At 49.0% G+C, this 17,182-nt stretch overlaps 5 protein-coding genes and 1 non-coding gene across 6 annotated transcripts; 3 read left to right on the forward strand and 3 right to left on the reverse strand.

Moving 5' to 3' along the window:
• Nucleotides 1-265: 265 nt before the first annotated feature.
• On the forward strand, nucleotides 266-1,441 carry Pdw03_6548 (Fungal chitosanase, putative; the record flags this gene model as incomplete). Its single annotated transcript, XM_014679894.1, has 6 exons — nucleotides 266-538; nucleotides 599-664; nucleotides 720-856; nucleotides 911-1,059; nucleotides 1,113-1,313; nucleotides 1,368-1,441. 6 exons carry the CDS (start codon nucleotides 266-268, stop codon nucleotides 1,439-1,441), a joined length of 900 nt encoding a protein of 299 aa, XP_014535380.1.
• Nucleotides 1,442-3,620: 2,179 nt separating this feature from the next.
• On the reverse strand, nucleotides 3,621-4,892 carry Pdw03_6549 (Ser/Thr protein phosphatase family protein; the record flags this gene model as incomplete). Its single annotated transcript, XM_014679892.2, has 3 exons — nucleotides 3,621-3,662; nucleotides 3,712-3,729; nucleotides 3,879-4,892. 3 exons carry the CDS (start codon nucleotides 4,890-4,892, stop codon nucleotides 3,621-3,623), a joined length of 1,074 nt encoding a protein of 357 aa, XP_014535378.2.
• Nucleotides 4,893-6,320: 1,428 nt separating this feature from the next.
• On the forward strand, nucleotides 6,321-7,475 carry Pdw03_6550 (Endo alpha-1,4 polygalactosaminidase, putative; the record flags this gene model as incomplete). Its single annotated transcript, XM_014679891.1, has 1 exon — nucleotides 6,321-7,475. The coding sequence occupies one exon, from the start codon at nucleotides 6,321-6,323 to the stop codon at nucleotides 7,473-7,475; it is 1,155 nt and encodes a 384-aa protein (XP_014535377.1).
• A 415-nt stretch (nucleotides 7,476-7,890) lies between these two features.
• Nucleotides 7,891-9,578, reverse strand: Pdw03_6551 (Eukaryotic translation initiation factor subunit eIF2B-gamma, putative; the record flags this gene model as incomplete). Its single annotated transcript, XM_014679890.1, has 2 exons — nucleotides 7,891-9,332; nucleotides 9,407-9,578. The coding sequence occupies 2 exons, from the start codon at nucleotides 9,576-9,578 to the stop codon at nucleotides 7,891-7,893; spliced, it is 1,614 nt and encodes a 537-aa protein (XP_014535376.1).
• Nucleotides 9,579-11,615: 2,037 nt separating this feature from the next.
• Nucleotides 11,616-12,594, reverse strand: Pdw03_6552 (uncharacterized protein; the record flags this gene model as incomplete). Its single annotated transcript, XM_014679889.2, has 3 exons — nucleotides 11,616-12,306; nucleotides 12,357-12,501; nucleotides 12,582-12,594. 3 exons carry the CDS (start codon nucleotides 12,592-12,594, stop codon nucleotides 11,616-11,618), a joined length of 849 nt encoding a protein of 282 aa, XP_014535375.2.
• A 1,361-nt stretch (nucleotides 12,595-13,955) lies between these two features.
• Nucleotides 13,956-14,028, forward strand: Pdw03_tRNA69. The gene has a single exon. It is a non-coding gene; the product is annotated as a tRNA-Lys (tRNA).
• Nucleotides 14,029-17,182: the final 3,154 nt, after the last annotated feature.

The raw sequence follows: 17,182 nt of genomic DNA on the forward strand, positions 1-17,182 counted from the left end.
CTTCTGGGTTAGTTTGTCTCACCCTTTGCAGAACTAGAGATCGCCAAGGATCAACTGCACGGGGAAGCGGACAAGGTAATATCAACCAGAATATCCAAAACAGCAGTTGGTGACAACTAGCGCCGGCGTTTCCCGATGTAGCATTTACCATCTCGCTAGGGAGTCGATCCTTCAGGAACCAGAATAGTTGATAAAGGACCACTGGTCCGGCCCTGGAAAGCAAGCATCATCTTCTTCCCATCTCTCAACGCTTCGACTTGCAATCATGATGACCTACAGCCGCTCAATTCCCTTCGCTCTCCTTGCCTTATTCGGCAGCACCGGCCTCGCGCAGAGGGTGGATGGCCCCGAGTTCAACAAGCCGTACGCCGGCACCCCAGGAAGCTATTTCGCTGCTAGCCCTTCCATCCCCGTCGCTGCTTTACACAGCGCTGCGGCGAAGGCCAGCACCGCGGTGCCGGATGGAACCTACCCTATCAATGGCGACAGGGGAGCGAAGAGGGTTACCATCCACACCGACTGGACCAACTTCGACGAGGTAGATACTCGCGCCAGTCGGTCATTTACAAGATCCGCAGACTGATGAAATCGATGACAGGGTGCCGCATTCGTTTTCGTGGCGGATATGGATGTCGACTGCGACGGTCTTGACTACGAGTGCAAGGTATGAATGGCGATTGTTATCGGTCTGGGATGGGTTTAATGACACCTTGGTACAGGGAAACCCCGATGGACAGGACGAGACCAACTTCGGTGCTTTGGCTGCCTACGAAGTGCCGTTCTATGTGGTTCCCGACAGATTTGGACACACGTTCAGACACGTGCTTCCCGGAAACAACATCGGTGCCATTATCTGGTTTGAAAGCCCTCCTCTGGGATATTTCCGCTGCGTCCGCTAACTCAAGGCTAGTGACGGAAAGATGTTCTACGGTATCTTCGGAGACACCGATGCCGATTCCCCCGAGGTTATCGGCGAGGCCTCGTGGTTGATGGCCCGCACCTGCTTCCCCAATGACGACCTGAATGGCAACAGTGGCCACGGTAATCCCGATGTGACCTGTAAGCCTACCATCTCCTTTTTCAGGATTCAAACCAGTTACTAATCCAGCAAGACATTGTCTTCACTGGCAATGATGCGGTGCTGCCCGGCAGTGCTGTCACCGACAAGTATATCACCGACTTCACCGCTCTGCGCACTATGGGTGACAGGCTCGTGACTGCTCTTGCGCAGAACCTCCAGTTGTCCGGTGGAAGTGATAGCGGCTCTAGCCCCGCCCCTGCTGCGAGCTGCGAGTGGGAGGGACACTGTGAAGGTAAAAATCCTTTTGCTCATATTCGTTCTAAATGGTTGCTAACCAATTCTCTAGGCGCTCCTTGTCAGTACGGAAGTCAGTGCTCGGGTCAGCTGGTCTGCAAGAGTGGAAAGTGTGCCCCAGTTTGAGTTATTGAAACCAGCTTGCTATGTTGGATTTGATCTCAGGAGGAAAGAGAGCATTAACGGTGGAGAAATGTAGCTACATCTACCGAGTTTGAGGCCGTGGCAACGATTTTCCTAATCGGGATGCCATTTCGATCAGGCCGACGCAGCTGGATTCGCTCGATCTTTCTTATGATGATCTCAAAATGAAGGATGATTTGTCTCCTAGCAATCTTCAGCTCAAAATCCATCTAGAGACGACTTTAGCAACGAAGTGTAGGAGCCACTTGGTGATCAAACTGATCAAAGTACAACGTAGCGTTCGCAGACTCCTCGCCCGACCCAGCACAGAATTAGGCCGCTTCAAGGACCGTTGGAAACGATAGAACATAAGCAATACCGTGTTCGGTTCAACTTCGCAGCAGAAAGAAGTTTGTATAATTCCATTGGGAAACCGACTTGTTTACGATGATCTCGTTTAATGAACGCGCACAATGCATGTGCCACCGCGCAATCCCTCAAGATATGTGTCATAACTGCTAGTTCTACGTTGTACACCCACTTCAAGCGTGTCCCTCTCTGGATCATGGTTGATCTGACGCACGCTCTCGCGCCTTGAGCTCAGTACTTTCTCCTACCCAAGACCTTTGCGCTTATCCAATGATGGAGAGATCTATTCCAGCATGAGAGCTGTCTTGCGATCACGGCCCCTCTGCAATATCAGCTTTAGTCTTTGTCCTAGGCCTATATCGACCGGTATCTTCGTTCTGTCCACCCTGAAGTCTGATCCTGTTGTTCGGAACCGATGTCGTGGAATGAGGCCCTCGACATGATGGGATTAGGAGTGCATCGAACCGAGTATCTCGATCCTGAAAAATAACAAGTCCAGGGGCGAGACAGAGTGAATCGGGTTGGCAACAGCTTTGATTGGGAGTTGACCGAGGTCCAGTTCAGGTTGCATTAACACGTCTTGATGTCAATCGAGGGTCTCCGGTATGACTTGTGTGCTGCACATGAGGGTGGCAACGACGGGTGAGGTCAACGTGTCGCAAATGCTCCCGAGGCTCCAAGCTTCTGCTTTGACGGTTTGATAGACGAAGGACGGTGTACGGGACAATGTTGAAAATCAGATGGTCCATGTGATGAGGCGGGTTTGCTCCGAGCCAAAATGCGGGGAAGACCCCAAGCTCATTGGATGATAATTATTCAGTGGCAATAACTTGGCACTTTCGACCATCTCTCTTGGCCTATGAACGATCAATCACGTAAATTTTTTCCTATCACTTGATTCATTTACGTGATTTTACCTAAGAATTCGGTGGGGAGAGACTTGATTCGGTCATTCCTTGACGTGTTATGATCAAATCGTCCAGAAAGCCTCTTCCATCTTTACGTAATTTCACAGGGATGGCGTCGAATTTCGACAGTGTGGTTCAAATGGCGTTATGATCTACCCGTGGTCATCATCCCCCGCAAAATCTATAAAAGACATCTTTCTGCCAGTACGATGGACTTTGAGATCTACTTCTGACTGCCTCGGGTACCTTGTTCGACTCAACTCCCGCTCCGCTACCGTTCAATCCCATTACAATTCTATGTGAGTAAGATGGGTGCCTTCTGATGTCTGAACAGCCACTGATACAACCCCTTTTAGTCAATTCCAGGTTCATTCTCTTTCACCATGACTATCCAACTCGAGCACTCGTTGCAGGGCTGGAAATGCGATCAATGTGGACTCCCCGGAGTGCGTTTATGCACAAACTCAGGCTCCAATGATGCCGGTAATCGGGCATTCTACAAATGCGTCCCCTGCAATCGCTCGCTCGGCCCATGCCCCTGCACCACACCGGGAGCCAGAACAACCTCAACATGTCCCTGTGGTGATGGAGATTTCGAATCATCAGGCGAAGAGGTGCCTCGCGGTCTCCCCATGCTGCCTAAGAAGCAGCCGCAATCATTCAATTCCCATAACCCGAATTCCGATTTCGAGGAGGATTGGGAAGCCAATTGTAGCCCAGGCTTTATGGTCTCGAGGTTCAAGGCCCAAGGTAGGGAATTGCTTCTCTGGCCTTGAAATTGATTCCTTTTGGGTTTGGGGGAATAGCGAGCATTGTCTACTTTGTCAAGTGTTTAAATTCGATCGTTTGCTGTCTCAAGGGGCCGCTAGTCTTCCCGAGAGAAAAAAGGACATCTAGCATTCATGCTAGTCTTTGACTGTGAGATCTGAATAAAAACCGTTGGGTGCCTCGGCACAGATTAGCACAAGTTGGTTTGTGATCTCAACAACTACCTACTACGACTGCCAGCCTCCTCTGTTCCAGGCATCAACTCAGTATTGTTGGTTATATGCAGGCGGTTGACGTAAACAGATTTGTACTTCAGTCGTTGTTGTATGCATCTCGCGTTAGGAAGGAGTCCGGGGTGAATGAAATCATCCACTGGTATTGGATACGGATGATACAACTACGATCTTTTCGCCCTCTTTCACAGATGCCGTTGGGGCTATAGGTGTATCAGCGCAGTCGACTTGAACAATATGATGTTCAATCTTCCCGTCGAACGCCGTAATCACAACCGCACTTAATTGATGCCCGTATAAACACCCCGAATCCAGTCCAATGGCATACTTGCCCAACTGCAATCCACGCTTGGCATCGTGTCCGAAGATCACTGTAGTCTTGGATGCTTGCCTATCTTGCCACCGGTCCCATTCCACCACCCAACTTTCTTCTCCGGGAATTTCAGCCGGGATGAATCTCTCTTCGTTGCCCGATGCACGGACAAGACTCCGCATGTGCATTACTGTATGCGGATCCTGGTCTTTAAGCGAGAGACCGGGAACGAGGCCCGCATGGACGACGATTAGAGCGTCGCCAACAGAGGAAGTTCGGACATGAGGTAACTTGACGCGCACGATCAAAGGCAAAGCGGCAAGCCATTGAAGCTGGCGCTTCAAAAGTCCCAATGCCGTACTATGCGATGTAGGGGTGTCGGTCATTGTAGCTGATCCAGATTTGTCGGGAATCTCGGAATCTCGAACAGTTGCCCCGACCTCGGGGGGTTTAGGTATGGCCGGACTGCCAGGCAAGCCCCCAGGGCACCCTAGACCCTCCCTGTCGTGTGTGGCGTTGATCTCCGCGGCCGCATTAAGAACTGCATTTTCGTGGTTGCCTCTCACGGCGCTGGCGCCTAGCTTCATAGCCAGATCAACAACACCAGGACTGTCGGGCCCCTTATTGACTAGGTCACCAACTAGCACAAGGTGATCTCCCTTGGATTTGTTGAAGCCGACTTGGTCTAGAAGTGCTTCGAGGGACTTTCTCATTCCGTGCACATCGCCTACAATGACCAAGCGTCTACGGACAGGGCCATGTTCGGACGACGATGGGAGGTACTGCAGAATAAAGTCCGGCTGCAGGTCTGACGTGAATGCTGTGATTGGAAAGATCGTGTTGGCAGATTTCGCAGCGGACATCTTTTCCGATTTGAATGTCTTCTGCAATCCAAGACATTCAAAGACGCGATGCCGGGGGCTGATAGAGTAACCCAATGTAGACTAGCGTGGTTTTACGAGCCATCTTGTAGCCGCTTGGGCACTTCCAAATCCCCAGCGAATTCCTCCGCAGTACTCCGTACTGGCAATCGGTACCGGAATTGTCCCGCACGATCATCTCATTGAAGACATTGACGGATGTTGCTGAGCTGTTAGTGCTAGAATTGAGGAGAGCGGGTAAACGCGCCCTCGGGTGAGAGTGGTACGATGCGGCAGAGAGTTTATAAGCCTGGGCCAATCCGTTTGCAGGAAAAATCCTGCTGGAACGAAGCGTGGGATATGAGGTTTGAAATGGCCAATTGTGTAGTTAGAGGGGTTTGCAAGTGAATAAAGATAACCGAATGGGGTATAGCCAAGAACCAATTTATCCCGGATCTGACTGAGTTGTACACCTATGTCCGCTACAGATTCTTACTCTTAAAGATGCACACCATATCCGAGATTAGAACAGATTAAAAAAAGCCAACATTACTGAAGCCAAACTTATCAGCGGGTACTGTGCCAAGGCAAATCGGAGAATTGTCTTGTCTGTTTTGCCTCCCTCGGCTCCTTGGTAGGGGCTAAAGGGGCCAGAAGCCATATAGACAAGGACTAGCTCGATATAATTGGCCCAGCTATTAGGGCATGACGCTATCCGTTGAGATCGCGCACTTGGTAAAATTTCTTGTCCTAAGTGGATTCGCACAGGTTATTCTAAGTTATTTCCCGATTGATCGATGTTCTCGTCAAGTGGAGATTGAGAATGTGTGAAGTTGACAAGCTATATAGATCTCAATCTGGGTCTGATAAAGGAGAACAGGAAAAAGACCTACCGGACTCTCCGATTGGAACATATTCAACGCTAATAGACTACTTCATGTATTAAATCAAGTGAGATTGCACTTCACTCCAAGGGAGAATCTCCGCAAATGAACGGATTACATCTGCCGCGAGGCGTTTCATAGCAGATGTTTCATCTTTCCCATTCGCTCTAGACTATCACTACCACTGGCCCGGTCTCTAGAAGAACGAGGTTTGATTTGCTTGGCTCCTTTTAACATCCCCCGCGAGTGGTTTGGTCAATCTAGGCGATCTCCAGCCTTTTTACCTTCGATTCCCAATGTGGAAACATGAAACACCTTGAGGCAGGGTCTACGTCAAAAAAATTCCAACCAGCATCTCTATGACTATAAGTAATGGCCATCGACTCATGATGCCCCTCATTTTAGTTCTCATCATCCTTCGATCTCTCCTTTTTGGACACTTGCTGGTTCCAAGTCGTCTTTCCATTCCTTTCAACGCACATGTTCCTTTCTTCCACTCCTTTCAAGTTAAACAGATTTTCTTCAAATGACAAAATTCCCCCAAAACATGGGCAGGCAGGTCCTAGGAACCAAAACAAAGCTCCTAGCATCATGCGTTGTGGGCCTCCTCCTCCTCCTTGCCATCGGGATGGGTTCCCAAGCAGAGCTCGGAGCTGGACACAGCCAGAGGAAGAGGTTCAAGCGCGACCAGACTAGCACTCCCAGCACCACAATCTGGCAACCAGCAGTGGGCGTCAAATGGCAAATCCAACTCGTCAACCCCGTCGAAGACACCACCGTTGACGCCGACATCTGGGACATCGACCTCTTCGACAACAGCGCCGAGACTATCACTACTCTCCAAAACAAAGGCCGAAAGGTCATCTGCTACTTCTCTTCCGGCACGTACGAAGACTGGCGCCCGGATAGGAACAAGTTTCAAAGCACAGACTTCGGCAACAACCTGGACGATTGGCCAGGGGAGCGCTGGCTGAACATCAAGTCGAGTCACGTTCGCGCGATTATGAGTGCGCGGCTGGATCTAGCGCAGCAGAAGGGCTGCGATGGTGTCGATCCAGATAACATTGATGGATATCAAAATGAGAATGGTCTTGGATTGACCGAGGCTGATTCGATTGAGTTCTTGGGTTTCCTGGCGGAGGAATCGCACTCTCGTGGCATGTCGATCGGGTTGAAGAATGGCGGGGATCTTATCGGCTCGGTTATTGAAAAGATGCAGTGGTCGGTCAACGAGCAGTGTGTGGAGTATAACGAGTGTGAGATCTATGCCGCCTTCACCGAAGTCAATAAGCCGGTTTTTCATATTGAATATTCTGGGGAGACTTTCGAGTCTGGTGGCGCGGCGGATACTTTGGACTCGGCTACCGAGACTACCACTAAGAGCAAGGCTACCGGCACTTCCATTACCACTGCCACTGTGGCTGTGACTGTCAACCCTGCATCTACGTCTGCGTCTGCGTCTGCTACCTCCACCGCTGCCGATGCTATCAAGCATGACAGCATTGATTGTAACACTGCCACCGATGAAGAGGACGCGGAGGACGAGGAAGACAGCATGAAAGGCGAGGCAAGCTCCGATCTCCGAGCCAGGGCCGTTCTCTCCTCCAAGGTGAAGACGTCCGCCTGCAACGCAGAAAACGCCGGCAAGTTCTCAACTGTAATTAAGAACGTGAACCTCGATGCCTGGGTTGAATATTGCTAGGTGATCACTCCGTTGTGGTGGTATTCGTTCCTGGGCGTCCGTTGGCTGGAAATAGTTGTGGAGGAATGACAGTCTATATCGTATACAATTCGATGAGAAACATGACAAGATATCCAAGAAATACATTGCGGCATATAAAGAATTTCTTCTATCTGTCATTGGTCGAATTTGACCCTCTGGAAGGGCGTGTAACTGAGTATAATTCTAGTGGTGGTGGCGTTGCTCTACAAGTTTCAGAGCGAGAGAATGCGTGCCTTGTCTTTATTAAAGGTCAATGCACAATGAGGAGAAACACACCTCTTGATCGAGAAGCGTTTTTGATTTCGGTTTTCGACACTCAAATTCCCTGTTGTCAACAGACACACCAGTTGATACGGAAGAGATGGTAACCCCGATCGCCCGTACATCTTCCCCCCTACACACACAACTCAGAAACCATAAACTTCTCATCCCGAGCATTTGTCTCCTTTGGAATGACATTAGCATCCTGGACCTCACATCCTCTTAGCACAGATTCATGACCGATTCGAGCTCGTCGACCAATCACACACCCAGTCAACTGAGCCCTGGTCTCCACAACAACCCCCTCCATCAAAACACAACGAAGGATACGGGCAGCACCATCAATCTGGCAGTTTGCACCGATCACACTCTCCTTAATCACAGCACCGCTGGCAACAATCACATTCTCACCGAGCAGACAATCTTTCTTTGTAATATTGCTAGGCGAAGCCACGCCTTCGGGGTAAGCAACTTTATGACTGTGGGCGAAAGGCGACGCTGCCGTGGGACCAACCTCTTCAATAGAGGGCAATTTTGCGAGGAGAAGGGAAGTTGAAAGGAGAATGCCTGTGTTATCAACTCGTCGGATGAACGGAATTGATCCTCGGTGAACGTAGGCTAGCATCTGTGGCAGTTCGGTAGATTGATAGAACTGGTCTAAATTGAGATCGGAGCTCGAGCGAGCTCGAGTAGTGCTCATGTCCCTGATGTCGATTACTTGATCGACAAAGGCGCCGGTATGGCTGCTCTCAGGAGTGAACTCTCTCTCCTGGGTGGGGGTGGTGTCTTCGTTGAAGTCCTTGGTCAATCCTAGCTTGTCGCCGAGACCTTTCTGCCATGCTGACTTCGCCCAGGTGCCGACTAAGTCCTCGCTAACGGAATCAAGTTTCTTTTGGTAGTGCACGAGGTCTTTGACCCAGTAGGGGAAGACGTAAACGTGGGCATCGCGGAAGGTGGTGAGCATTCTGATGCGTGGACTGTTCTTGACAAGAGAATGGCGAATTAGCAGGCCTTTGTCTTGTTCCATTTTCTCCTTGATTGTAATCATTGGCATTGACATGAGGAGTTGGGATAGACCGAATCGTGGGACCAACGCTCCCTCGGGGCGGGGGACAACGGGGGCTTCGTTCTGCTGGAGTGGTGCAATCGCTATGAAATCCGTGGCTTCTCCTTGGATGCTCTCCTCTCCGTTGTCGGTTTGATAGTACACAGCCAGACCACCGGAACGAGATTCCAGCTGACGATCGAAGTAAGACGTGATAGGAAGGGATGCGTGGTGAACAACATTAGCGGCATTGCTATCCTCCAGAACCCACTGATTGCCAATCCACGCCTCAAGGATTGAATGACCATTGACTTCACAGATGATGTCACAGGGAAGAAGCAGGAAATTGGTGGTGATACATCTCTGCACTTCGGGGAGGCGGAGCAGCTGGGCGGTTCCCATTGTCATCTCGAGGTCTTTCGGTGCAACGACCGAGACCGAAGGGGAATAGAATGAGGTTAGATAAGGGTTTTGATCCAAGGCCGCTCGAAGGGGAGGGGAGGACAGTGGAGGAGTGATCAATGTGATATCTAGGGTATAATTAGCCAATCTGATTTTTTTTAACCAAGATAGCTCGACCAACGGCAAGAGGATTCGGGCTTACCAGTGATACCTGATCGTCTGCAAAAGTCAATTGCATAGAACACCATGGGCCTGTTTGCGACTTGAATCAGGCACTTTGGATACTCCTCCGGTCTAGATGTGAACGTATTGAGTGAGCTTCCAGGGCCACACAGGATCAGGGCCTGGAAGTCCATGGGACCCGTGTGTGGCATGGTTGTCACAATTGAGGGATATTCAATGAAGTAAGATCCGCCGGGCTTTAAGTTGCCAAATAAGCCAATGTTTGCGGAGCATGTGTAAGATGGAAAGATGGTGGACAAGTTTGGAGGAGAGAGGTGTTATGGGGAAGAACGGGATGGGGACAGCTTGAATGCTAGACAGCAGTTCACGTCGTTGAGACAGACTGGTCACGGGTCAGAGGATCTGAAGTGGTTTGCTTCGGCTGTGTCCTGGGGGAGATGATATTCAAGACTTGCATCCACAGAATCTATCACAATGGTTTGCTGTGTTCATTCCAATTCTTGCTGCTTCGGGATTTATTAGAATTTCCAAGAGGAAATTACATCGAGCTTTCAGCCGGTAGTGCTATGTTCTAAAAGCCTCATATATCAAGGAAGCCAAAAAAAAAGTGACTTCTCTAGCGCAGCTCAGACAACTCGTCCGAGAATACCATGTGTGAATCCACGATCCATCGTTGCGCCTCCTTAAAGATCAGATCGATTTCCCCCGTTTTGGGTGGCTCTATTTCTAAAGACTGGGTGATGATCCTGTGATGAGAACTGTTCCCTTGCCTTTGCTTGGTCTTCTTGATCTTCTAACTGAAGGAAAAAAAAAACAATCAAAGCAAGCCTGCTCCCACGGGGAGGGAATATCTTAGGGCCTGGGCTCGGGATGTTCATCACAAGACTGTGATTGATCGCTGGCAGAAGACTTCGTTTGAGGTCAAAGTAATGTAATTGATAGATCGGCGATCTTAGATTAATGCATCGTGAGAACTTTGGCTTCGCAAATTCTATTCCTGTCCCTCCTTCGGATGCTGATGAGGTGGTGATAGCATCAGAAGTCCGGAAGCAACCAAAAGGTGCAGCTATCAACCCGAGTTCTTTTCAATTCTTCGTCTAGGTATTCTATTCTTCATATCTATCTCCAACGTTCTTTTTAAAGAAACTCACATCGCAGCGACAAATCGTACAAGACAAGTTGAGGGGAAAACATTGCGGCCTTCTCGCCTGAGGCAGACCATTCAACGCCTCAGCCACAGCCCCGCAATGAGTCATGTATGGAACTGTGATCATTGTACGGAGTTCTCCGTAGAACCTCAAGATTCAAAGTGTCAATGTATACAAATAGTGGGGAACACCGAGTGTGGGTATTATGGTCGTGACAGCTTGGCCAACGGGGGGCAGCCTCGTGACGGGACCGTCTAGCAACCATGCTGGATGAGCTGCCACGATGTCTTAGTGCATGCACAGTACATGTACGTGCTAGAATTATTTTCTTGAAGAACTGTGGGATTTCAGGACAAAAATTCATGATATCAATTGCAACACATGCAAATAACTAATTCCCAGAATCTAAGGAGTGTAAGACTGACAGCCAAAAGCGCATTTCCAACCGATCAAAGACAAAGGGAAAAAGGACCCCCAAAACTGAAATAAGTCCGAATCAAAATGTCGCTACACATGAAAAAATGAGTCACCATAACGACGGCCAATAACGCACGCAGTGAACCCGAGAAAAACACATGCAGAAACATCGGCGACTTTCCACATCTGTCATTGGCCAATTTCTCCACACCTACATGCTCCTCGAGTATACCAGTATGGGGGGCTGGTCAAGCCTGCAGATGATTGAGTACAATCAAAATAGAGAATTTGATCGAGTCACAATCGAGTCGGGGTCCGAGAATGGGAAATCCCGCAAATCGAGAGCCCCGACGTGCACTCGAGTCAAAGATCCAAACTGGAGAACAGAAAACTGAATTTCCGAGGGCACTACCAGGAAGGCCCTATCAATTGAGATCATCAAAGACTGGGGTCAAGGATAATTCCCGCAATGTGCTAATTCCACATTACGGGCAAACCCCGTCTCGCGGTTAAAATGGGTGGGGCCAATCAATGCCCATCGCGAGTGAATTGAAGCTTCGTCAACGCGATTAGGGGTAGGATATGGATTATAATCGTAATCAGATAAACCAGAGTCGAAAGACGTTGCCAGAAACATTGTCAAGTACCTTCCCGGGTATGCGTTCAACGGTGCTTGGGAGAGCCCTCAACGTACCGGCGAGGGGTCTCGTAGTGGCGCTCCACACGCTCCAGTCGGTCGACGCTGTATAGTGACCCACGGCTGGAGGATGGACGGCTGGGAGAGCCACCCGGCGAGCGGTACATGATCGAAGTAGGGGAGCGAGAAAGGCGGGGGGCTCTCTCGATGACCTGATAGACCTCGGGGGACATGGAGCGAGGACGAGTCTGCTTGTCGCTAACCTGGCGAGCTGGGACAAGGTAAGTCCGGTCGTAGCTGGTAGATGAGCCGGGCTGGACGGGCTTCTGGACGACGACGGCCTTCTCGCGGATGCGCATTCCTTGTTCGAGCGCTGTGAGAAGCTCGCGGGCAGCGTGGGCATCCCGGGGCAGTTTCACACGGGTCGACTTGCCGCTTTCGAAGTCCACAGTGGAGAAGTGCTTGCTGTTTTGGCTGTAGACATAATTGCGGAGAGCGCGGGCGTGGGTGTTGCCAGACTCGCAGAGTGCAAGGCCATCCTTGTAGGTCTGGACAGCATGGGAGCAGTTGCGGCAGTGGCCGGCGTGACGTTCGAAATCGTCGACCACCAGCCTCTCATCATCGTGGAGATCACGCACGACGGCGAGAGGATCTGAGATCTCAATGGGGGCGGGCATTGTGGTGGTACGGCGCAGTCCAATTGGGCGTCGTATCAGACTAGGACGGGGTGAAGATCTTTCTGAGGTTGAAAGAGTCAAGCGGTCAACAGTATACGAGGTTGAGCGGTAGGACGACACCGTGATTGATTTCTGGAGGGGTCACGCGAAGGTTGTAGATGACCACCGTATTTAGATGATCGGATATGAAACCCAAGTTTGACGATGGATATGGAATATGAAATTCCCAAAATATCTCGAATATGTGTCAGATGTATGTAAATTGTGGAAGATATTCTAATGGAAACCGGGGGGGAGGATTCCAAGATTATATACCTGGAAGTGTCATGCAGGCTTTATAGATGGCGCCAGCCTGGAGAGTCTGGTGGGGCCGTAGGGATCTGCAAATACTTCCCCTGTACTGGGCTTCCCACGCTAAACATTCGGGAAATGGAGTGTACAATTGTTGTACTGCTCGAATCAGTACTTGCGATGACTAGTGAGGCTGTGCTTTGGCATCAAACACCGCCCTTGTCGTCTCTCCGATTGGCCCAAGTCTGCTACGAGCAACTTCATGACTTCTTCAAACCATTCCCACTATTTCCGTTTCGGTCCCCGACTTTGAATCTTTTTTGTAGCCTTATCCTCATGACATCAACCGTCTCGATAACTCATTTCGCATATCATTCAAATTTTCAATGTCGTGTGGCTTACGCTTCTCGTGTTCCTGCACCATGACCAGGGGCCTTGTGCTCCCTGTCCCCCCCCCCGAGAACAAGCCTCGGGTTCACATCATTTGCAACCTTTTTGACTTGGTATTCTGATATAGAACCTCAGGATGCAACCACAGCCAGTACACTCAGAAGGAGTTGTTTGATCGCAGGGTTCCCACCCACCCATACCCACGCTCATAGGCTTCCGCAACCGCCCCATTGCGACGGGCGTCTACCGAGACAGCTCCGGAACTCTTCCAACCACCACGCTGGGACTTCGAGCACTGTTCTCTTGTTCCATATCTGAATATCCTCGAGCGTTTCACACTATCTAATGTGTGTGCCAACTCGGATTGTTTATTGTGGACCCCAACAGTCGGGGTTCCCACCAGCCCCAATTACCCCTCTCAGCCGCAAGCCACAACGTTTCCAAGAGTTCTCATCCAGTGTTTTTTCCACTCTATCCCCAAAGTAGAATGACTGCTCAGACTCAGCCACCAATGTCATTATCTCTGGTCCATGATTCGATCCACCAGCCATTGATGTCTACTCTTGCTTGCTTGCAGTCCGTCCTTTATCGCTGCACCGCCGGCTCTCGAGCCAAGGGTCCCTTGTGGATTTGATCACAACCTTGTTTTTGAACTCTTTCTGTGCCTTTTAATTAACATCGCTTGACGCGCTCGCCAGGCTGCCACTGCTTCGATACATGATCTCCCATCTCCCTAGGCACCAGGAAGCCACATAGTTCACACCAGGGGGCTTCAGCCTTCAATTGCGCACGACGACCTCCAAACGACAGATTGTTCTTTTTTAATCGCAGTCTGTTTCATCATACACTGACGGACTGTTTATTTATGGATCATATACCTCTTGTTTTAATACACCCCTCGAGAAACCCCATTGTTCTCATACTAACCGCTGACAAAATCATGGCCGGGGCTAACCCTACTGCAGTGCCAATATGGATTGTGCTGTCCCGTTCTCCTTCAACAGCCCAGCCGGGCTAGCTCAATCGGTAGAGCGTAAGACTCTTAATCTTAAGGCTGCGGGTTCGACCCCCGCGTTCGGCTATTCCTACAAAAAACCAAACCTGAGATTTCTTTTTTTTTCGCGAACGAAAATTCTGCTTGAGCCTCCTCAGCTCATGCTCGAAGCTGAGTGGCCGAGGTAGCCATTGTGATCCACTAGTGGGTCGGCCCGATGCGTGCAAGCTGCCCTAGAGAGACGATTGCAAGTGTTTGGCATGATGGATATCCCACGCATGAATAAGCAAGTTGTCCGTAAATACAATCATTCGCGGACGATAAAAATTTTTGACTAAATAAACTAGCAGAGTAAAACCCTGGCCACCTGGCTTGACTAGGCCCGGGCGCAAGGCAGAAAACGCCTTGTGCAGATGAGGGCGTAACAAGGTTTATCCTTCAGGTTGACAAGGGGTGATTGGAGACTATAGTGTGTGTAGGTATTAAATTGACCTTTTCAGTGAGTTAGCTTGCCACATTTCGTGTGGGTCGTAATTGGACGATTGATGATGAGGTCATGCAAAAAATTAATCTTGGTAAGGTTGCCTGTTTATATATATGTAGCTCCGCTGGATGCTATACACAGTGGATGCCGCCGGACCGGTTTTACATCGATATCCTGAAAAAAGTCAAATAGTTCAACGTATGCACACGAAAATGACGTTGTAGAAGAAGGTAGGTAGCTCAATTCATACCGAAGATAAAGCCTCACTTCCTTTCAGGCGTGGATGTTATTCGGCCACACTATCCAGTACTTCAGATAAAATTATTTCACCAAGAAGTAGTCTGGCGAGATATCTCAGTTTGCTGGAAATGGGTTCTATGACTAGAGCACCACGAGCAGAATACGCTCTAATTCTTCTCAAATCGACCAAAAGGCTGTGTACCTTCAAAGTTTGTCTCCCTGAGTAGAATAGTCAACCTCGGCGACCGTCATTCAAGTGCATCACCCCTGTTTTACACATTGCGCATTAATATCCGTGTTGGCGTTCGTCGTCAGTTGTCTGTACTACATAATGATCGCACTCCCTGTCCTAGAAGCCAAAAATTGGAAATTAACCACCTAGTTGATTTTGATCAAGGCTAACACGGTAGATACAAGAGGGGAAACGAGGAGAAAGAAGACGCTGAATGGTTCAACATGTTGATCGCCTCGAATACGAGTGACTACTACGAGGCGATCCTCAAGGCAGACAAACAGATTGAGGGGTAGCCAACCTCCTGCGACCCTACCTACCTCTTGCAATCTTACACATACTAATCTGGCGGACTTCATAGCGAGATTGCAAGACAGAATTAAGCCCTAAGCCCCTAAAGCCCTAAGCCGATGAGGATGGAGAAGGTCACTTAGAAAGAAACCATCACTTTACTCTAACACTCAAGCAAGCGTTTATAATTACAGACAACTGAAAATCCTGCATCCATCCTTCACATTTCGCACGAACGTTGTTTGTAGGATCGACATGCTATTAAAATTTTTTTTTTGGTCAACACCGAATCTCTCTATCTTTACCAATGTGGTCGCTCACCAACAACCCGAAGTTATTTTCACGGGCTACTCCTCCTGCGCTTCCAGGCACGCGTCGGTCATCAGATCGATGACTGATGCTTGCTGGGTCGCACTCAAATACCTACCACTCATAGTCCTGGCAAGAGTATCCCCGACCCAATTTGAGTATTTCCAATCCATCTGCCCGTTTTTCACGGAAATTCCAAGTGTAGAGCCATGTTCTGAAACTTGGTGTAGTCGAGTGGATCACCCCGGAAGACAAGAATAAAAACCTTGGTTGACACTTTGAATCGTGCCTGTGGAATTTGAATTCTGGATTGTATATGTTCTGAAAGATTATCCGGAGTATAAACGATGAACTGGAAAGCGAAATAGACAGAATAACGGTTCACTCTCCGGCCAATGGATCCATATGCATACTTTTTCTTTTAATCAAAAAAGAAATGAAAGATATCAAAAGAAATACGCGCGCGGTAACTCATAGGTCAGTAGTGTTCGGGAACCGAAGTTCCTATTTGGATGGCTTACGTCGTTTCATAACCACTTTGGCGTCCACATCAGCTTAGAGGGACGCGACTATCAACCATTGGTCCTTGACGGGGAGTTTGTATTACTTAGCAAATCTTCATGTCGTTGGAGTCAGGGCCGAGATCTTCACTGCCAACTCGGATCTCTGTTGCAGACTTCAGGCATCGGCAAAGCAACTCTATACTGTTTCTAAAGTTTCTTCAACGATGGCATATAGTTAATTTACTAGATGAGCCAACCAAAAGCTCACAAGCCAAACACGGATTTTCTTCAGAAGCTGAGAAGCTTCTCGAATCAGTCCAGTATAGAGCACTTGGGGTTAACTGATTCAATCAGCAGTCAACTCCGTTCGAGACAAAATTTAATCAAGGCAGACCAAATTTGCAGTGATTGAGCTTCTATAGCTGATCGTACTGGAAATTCGTACTCTAGAAAAACCGAGATTGAAAATCCAAATCTGTCTATAGAGCGGCTATGCTCCGGGAATTGTATTGGTGAGATTTCTAGTTACTAGGCACCCTAGTAGGTTTGAAACAGTTGAGAATTAGACGCTGGCCCTAATCTACAGGCCATGTGATGAGATGTAGCGTGCCATAAACAACATCAGCCATATCAATGGTGTCTTGCCCTACAATTCGGCCCTCAGCTTTGAATACCTTCGTCTTTGGAACCAAGGTGTATGTCCCTTGCGCACGCGTCCGCAGAGTGAGAATAAGTGCAAGCAGAGGGCCGCGTTGACGACGTCCTTGCCCATGGAGAAATATTTCGATTGGGCTATAACTATTTCTATCTTAACGTAACATATACATTTATCAGCACTTATAGCGAAGCGCTTGGAGAGTGTAGTTGTGATTCCCCATTGGTAGGTGTCTAAGTGCGTTTGCGTTAGGGATAGGAGAAATTGACGGATTCTCATGAAGATGGTCTCGAATTTTTCACACGCAGCTCATCGAATTCGGTAGATTATGCCCAGCTTATTCCTTGTTCAAAATCAGAGGAATGAACTGATTGTTCTTGTTCCAGAGATAATACGGGATCGTGTCCAACTGTTGATACATCAAACTGAAATCATCTACGGCGCGCTATTGTTCAAGTAGCCACCACTCAATCCGAAGACGCTTGCCACAGACCACTTGAAGACGATCTGAATGGAGCCAAAAAAAT

This window comes from Penicillium digitatum, chromosome 2, assembly GCF_016767815.1.
Source record: "Penicillium digitatum chromosome 2, complete sequence".
NCBI lineage: Eukaryota > Fungi > Ascomycota > Eurotiomycetes > Eurotiales > Aspergillaceae > Penicillium > Penicillium digitatum.